Source organism: Alosa pseudoharengus, unplaced genomic scaffold (genome assembly GCF_046254945.1).
Source record: "Alosa pseudoharengus isolate Yale_2024_CS ecotype anadromous, Long Island Sound unplaced genomic scaffold, YU_APseudo_1.1 YU_APseudo_1.1_scf_9, whole genome shotgun sequence".
NCBI classification, from domain to species: Eukaryota; Metazoa; Chordata; class Actinopteri; order Clupeiformes; family Clupeidae; genus Alosa; species Alosa pseudoharengus.
In genome coordinates this window covers 5915985-5922235 of record NW_027468881.1, presented here as the reverse complement: position 1 = coordinate 5922235, position 6251 = coordinate 5915985, and the positions used below count along the sequence as shown (strand labels likewise).

The window sequence follows — 6251 nt, the reverse complement described above, 5'->3', positions numbered from 1 at the left end:
TGCTTTTTAAAAAGAGGGGAGAGGAGGAAGACAGGAGGGGTGCAAAAGAGGCAAGGGGGGGTATTGGGAGGGGTCCTTCCAGTCAATGAGGAAGAGGAGGAAGAGGATGGAGCGGGTGGGCGAGGGAGAGTGAGAGGACCGTATTTGTGTCTCCTGCGTACCGCCTTCTTCTGTGATGTCATAATGGTCCCTGGACGCTCTTCCTCAGTTGTCCTCGGAGCCGGAGCCGGAGTCGTCCTCGTCGCCAGAGCCCTTGAAGCAGGCGGACTCGTAGTGCTTGTTCAGGTAGGACTTGAGGGCGAAGGTCTTATTGCAGCGCTTGCAGCGGTAGTGCTTGAAGGCCGAGTGGGTCTGCATGTGCGCGCGCAGGTTGGATCGGTCGGCGAAGGCCTTGCCGCAGTGGGCGCAGGCGAAGGGCTTCTCGCCGGTGTGCGAGCGCATGTGGCCCTGCAGCAGCCACGGCCGGCTGAAGGCCTTGCTGCACACGTGACACTTGTGCTTGAGGTCGTGGGTCAGCACGTGCATGGCCAGCGCGGGCATGGACACGTACACCTTGTTGCAGGTGGGGCACTTGCGCGCCATCTTGCTGTCCAGGCTGCGGTGCGTCTGCTTGTGCCGGCTCAGGTTGGACGACGTGGCGTACGTCTTGCCGCACTCGTTGCAGGTGTGCCGCGCGCCCGGCGTGCCGTCGCCCTTCTCCTTGGCCACCTGGGCGTCCTCGGCCGTCTCCGTCTCCGCCGCCGAGCCCCGTGACCCCGCGCCGCTGCAGCCCTGCGTGCCCTCTGACCCCCGTCTGCGGGAGCGGCCGTCAGAGATGAAGAAGGCATCCATGGTGTAGCCCTCGCTGAGCGCCTCAGCCTCGCCGCTGTAGAAGCCGCTGTCTGTCTTGCCGGACTGCGGGCTGTCGGGGTGCTCCAGGTCGGGGTCGCAGTACTCTTCCACGCCGCCGCCACTGGACGGGGGGTACAGAGGCTCCGACACCGGCGACGCCAGCTTCAGCTCCATCTTTTTCTCCCCTTGGTACACCGACGGCATGATGTAGTCCTGGATGTAGCCTGCAGGTAGCCAGGAGAGAGAGAGAGAGAGAGTATTAGCTAGCTGCACCAAGAGAGGGAGTGTGTTAGCTAGCTGCACCAAGAGTGTTGTTAACTAGCTGCCCCTATGGCATGATGTAGTCTGCAGGTGAAGAGGAAGAGAGAGAGAGAGCTATGGCATGATGTAGCCTGCACATGGGGAGGAGGAGACACAGTGAGTGTGTGTTAGCTAGCTGCACCTATGGCATGATGAAGCCTGCAGGTGGGGAGGGAAGGAGATAGGGAGAGTGTCTTAACGAGTTTAAAACAACGCCCCTCCAAGCCATTCTGGCCTTTTTACCCCAGAAGGACTGAACCCCCAATTAAGAGCCCAGTGTTATTTTGCCTGCAGTGGCGTGATGTATAGTCTCATCCAGTCTGCTACTTGCGTTTCCATCATTCCAAACAAACAGACACGTGACCACTTCCAAGGTTAGACAAGGAGCTGGGCGGCAATGGGCGCGATGAAAATAAGCTCCGTGGTTCCGAGCCTCCCCTGCCACCGGAGGGTTGCGGAGCAGATAATAGCTAATTAAGGAGACCCGCAGTGCAGGAGGCGCGCGGAGCTCGGTCTCCGCGGAGACACACTGATTGATTGGTCTCGTGCTTCAGTGATAAGAGCGAAACGCACGCTGCGCTCCTGTTGGGCTCGCGCCTCTACACCGTTTCACAATGACTGCTTGAAGCAGGAGGAGGTGGACAGCAAGCTCTTATGTGAGCCGTTAACGGTCCGCTTCAGTGTGCTCAAGTGGGTTAACTCAGGCTGATAAGACCCTTTAGTGCTGCAGGTCTTAAGTGGATAAACAGCTCTCGACTCTGCGAGGTCGGCATGCCTCTGTCTGAGAGATGCGCCATTTATGTCATCAATGCGTAAGTGTCCAGAGCGCATGGCACATTTTAAAAATGGAATGGTTGTGAAAAATGTTCTAGAAGAGGAGTGGCCTTGTTGACCTCCCTGGTCCATTCATGACATTATGAAATATAGTATATTAGGTATTTACATTTTCGTAAAACAGATTTCCCCCATCGCAGAAATCTGCTGAGTTATCGTTTCAACAGCTGTGTTTTCGTGCCGTCCCATTCGCTGAATCACTCGTTTAAAACACAAGAAGCTAAACTACAAAGTGTTCATGGTTGAGAGAGACTGCTACTTCCTTCCCTTTCAGCGAGTACTGGGCCTGGAGGTAGTGACGGGCATTAAGCTCCTACCTCATTCTCTAAAAACATTGACTGCTCTCACTGAAAGGACACTGGCACACGCCCCGCCTGGGACGGCCTCTCCCTGCCGTCCTTTTCCGGGGATGCGGCGGTCCAGTAACGCTAAAAGGTTTCCTGGCAGCTCCTCGGGCCATGGAAAATTCCCCATCTATTTGCGAACATTATTTTCTCGCAGAGATGCCCGGCACCCGTCTGAAGGGTTTTAATTTAATATGTGTAACGCGGCACATTCGGTCAGAAATCCGATATCAATTTTCATAGCGCGCCCAATTCCCCTGACAAGAAATAGTGCGTAGCTGCTGAAAGACGCCATTCCAAAGCGATGTGTGCAGCAAGCGGTGGAAATGAAGTATTGACGTCTTTTTAATGAAATTCAAAGTTTTGCTCAGATCAATAGACCATCGGCTGTGAAATAGCACAACTATCCGTCTGGTGTGCTGCGCTTAAACAAGGCTGGGGTCACGTTGGGAAAAACTGAAAAACTGACACCGCCAAACAAGCCTTTGAGCCCACGAGCATCATTTAGACCTGCGCATATCCGCGAGAGGTGTGTGTAGAGGGTCGCGCATGTCCACAGACACCTCCCAGATAACCTGTCCGAGGGCTGCGGTAAACTGGTTATAAGGGCCGTCCGGAGACGGTTAATTAGGAGGACAGAAATGAGATTGCTTTTACCGCCTCCTTTTCAACTGGGCCTCAACGCTAGTGGACAGAGAGAAACGCTGCTAATAAGCTAATAAGCAAGTTTGTTATTTAAAAGAATGGACGTAAGGCCCATATTCCCCGGATTATCTTTATTTGTTGAATAAGATATGTTGAATTTGTCAAATTTGGGTTTGAACTAAATTCAAACCAAAACACTGCCCGGCACTATGGCGTGAAGATGGCCTAAATCTCTAGCTAATTTCTAAAATTGTGAAGGTTACCAACATATCTGATATTTAACTATCAAAATATTTTACATTTCTAAATATTTTACTAAAATATCTGATATTTAGGCTACATTTGTATAACACTTCTTCTCATTCTAGAATGCCAGAGACGCTGAATCCGTGGGCTTTAATAATAGACCCGAGTAACAAGTGTCAATCAATCTCACACCAGCAGACAAAGCCACAGTTGTCTGCGCCTCTCGCTGCTCCTCGGTCAGATTGCCAGAGAAGCATTTATTCCCCTTTCGCAATTGTACGGCTCGTGGACAACACCTCTTAAATGCAAACCAAGCATGCAATTAATGGACCCTGAAGCCCACCCCTCTTTGTTTTCAGGCAGACATTTGGAGAGGCCGACGTCTCCTCGTTAGAAAAAAAAGTGTTTGCATAGCAATAGTGCTGACGCAGGGCTGTTCTTCACGTAGCATTGAGCATATGACCCGTGCTTCAGCAACACAAAAGAACCACTTGTGCCTGTGCTTGAAAGGCGTTGATTTCGCTGCTGTAATAATCAGTCTGCTACGTTAGCCTTTAGCCGCATTAAAACCAAAAAGTAACGGAAAAATAGTAGAACAATAAAATATATGCTGTTGTGCACAGGGTAGAATTAAAGCATCTGTGTTCATGAATATGTTTGTTGTTTGGAATTAGGTCAAAAAAACAACCCATGGCTTGAGGCAGTGTTTTCTATTTATGTTTGAGTGTTCATGCATATATGAATGCAGATGGAGTTAAATCTCATGTAAATAAGCATGGCCGTGGTGTCAGAGACCGCTGTCCACCAGACAAAGGTCAGTGTGTTGGTCTGAGGTAGCGCAGCGACTGGCTGGGCTGGGGATTAGGCTGGCTGCGATCAGCCTGCTGAAATATTATCCTCCCGGCAGACAAAGAGGGAGCGGAGCGCAGGACTGCTGTGTGCACTTGTGGCATGGAGAGAGTGGGAAGAGAAAGAGCGCGCCTGATGCTGCTGCTGCTGCTGAGTTCCACTCACACACACACACACACATATACACACACACTCACACATCCTTTACAGGTTGTCTGGTCAGCAAAGCCCCCGAGCTGCTTAACGCACAAAACCAACGCAACACAACTAAAGCCAAACCGACATCTGGCGTCCTAAATCTGTCCCATAGCACAGCAGTGGGCACACGCACTGAAGAACGCCCACCTAACGCCACAGCTAGCTTAGCCTAGCATAACATAGCCTAGCCTAGCATGTCTAGCCAGCTCCATCTCCTCTGCCTCTGTGAAAAGATGTGAGTTTGTGTGTGCATGTGTGTGAATATGTGTGTATGTCTGTGTGAAGCGTGAGTGTCTCTGTGAAGCCATGAATGAGTGTGTGTGCGTTTCTGTGTGAAGTGTGTGTGCGTATGTGTGTTTGGGTCATGTCTGGTATGGTTCTGATGAGGGATTGGGCTGCCATCTGAACTGGGGACTGACTCGTCCTCTGCTCCTCCTGTGTGTGTGGTGTGTGTGTGGGCTGGGACAGGGGACCGCCTTGTTGTCCTCTGCTCCTCCTGTGTGTGTGGTGTGTGTGTGTGTGTGTGTGTGGGCTGGGACAGGGGACCGCCTTGTTGTCCTCAGCTCCTCCTGTGGAGGCTGTTTACTGTAGAGCTGCTGGTCACGTGATGCTGTGGATGCTGCTGCTCTAAGCATTTTTACTGTCTCCTTTTCTCCTTCCTCCCTCACAGACACACACACACACACACACACACACACACACACACACACACACACACACACACACACACACACACACGTCCCCTCCCTCCCCAAGCCAAGGGCTGAGAGACACACACACGTCTCTGGTGGCGTCTCTGAAGCCCTCTGCTGAAACTCAAGCCGGAGCTTTCAGACCCCCCATCAGTCGAAGCGGCATAGAGACACAAGGAAACGAGGGACAGAGAGAGAGAGAGAAAGACACGGAGGAGGGATGAGGAAGTAAGGCTGGGTAGGATATTCCTGTTTCGGCGCTGTGGGGGCTGGGGGGGATTGTGGATGATGGAAGGCGAACGCGAAGGGCAATAACGGCTAAGGACAAATGTCTCATCCTTGGCTGATCTCTCATGCATTTTTCAGCTCACACAATACCGCCGATCGCCCCGAGCAGCACTCCACACACACATACACACACACACACACACACACACACATACGCACTTACACATGCAGCCCCAATGCTCAACGAGCACTTCCTGTGGCCTCATTATCATATACACACACACACTCACACACACACACCACCCCCCCGTGCCCTGGATTACCACATCACATCACCAGAGTCAACCCCCCCCCCGATGGGGGTCAGTGAGGGGGGGTGCAGGGGCAGAGGGGATTATTTGGGATACCGACGCAACAACACCCAGATTTACGTAACATCTGTTGGTGTTCCGGAGAACGGCATCGCGACGGGCTGGACAGAGCGAGAGCGACCGCGAGCTCACCGTCCCATACAGCTTTTCAAAAAATTAAAACCAGACCCAATCATTTCACTAAGCCCCCTACAAACTGCTTCACTACCCCACTCACACATACACACACACACACACACACACACACACACACACACACACACACACAGACACACACTATTGCACCAGCCAGCCGAAGTGTCTAGCTTTTGATATCAGCCCTCTCCATTCCATGAAGCATGGCGAGGCTGAAACTGATAGGCAGTGTGTGTGCTTGTGTGTGTGTGTGTGTGTGTGTGTGTGTGTGTGTGTGTGTGTGTGTGTGTTTGTGTGTGCTCGGGTTAGCAGGGAAGGGTGTGGAAGGATGAGGGATGGAGAGGCTAGGAGAGAGGGATGATGACTGGAGGAAAAGAGAGTGGGATAGAGAGAGAGCGATGGAGGCTAGGCTAGCGTACCGTTGTGGCTGAGCCGGACGCCCAGGCTGGAGACGGAGTCGCCGATGGAGCGGGCGAAGGTGAGCGACTCATCCAGGGGCTGGTGGTGGTGCTGGGAGGAGCTGGAGAAATCATCCAGCTTGATCTTCTTCACCAGAAAAGAACGCGGCATCCTGATCG

At 52.4% G+C, this 6251-nt stretch overlaps 1 protein-coding gene across 1 annotated transcript; it reads right to left on the bottom strand.

Moving 5' to 3' along the window:
• Nucleotides 1-204: 204 nt before the first annotated feature.
• Nucleotides 205-6243, bottom strand: scrt2 (scratch family zinc finger 2). Its single transcript, XM_076276773.1, has 2 exons — nucleotides 6093-6243; nucleotides 205-1055 (listed from the first exon to the last, which is right to left on the bottom strand). Exons 1-2 carry the CDS (start codon nucleotides 6241-6243, stop codon nucleotides 205-207), a joined length of 1002 nt encoding a protein of 333 aa, XP_076132888.1.
• Between the last annotated feature and the right edge of the window lie 8 nt (nucleotides 6244-6251).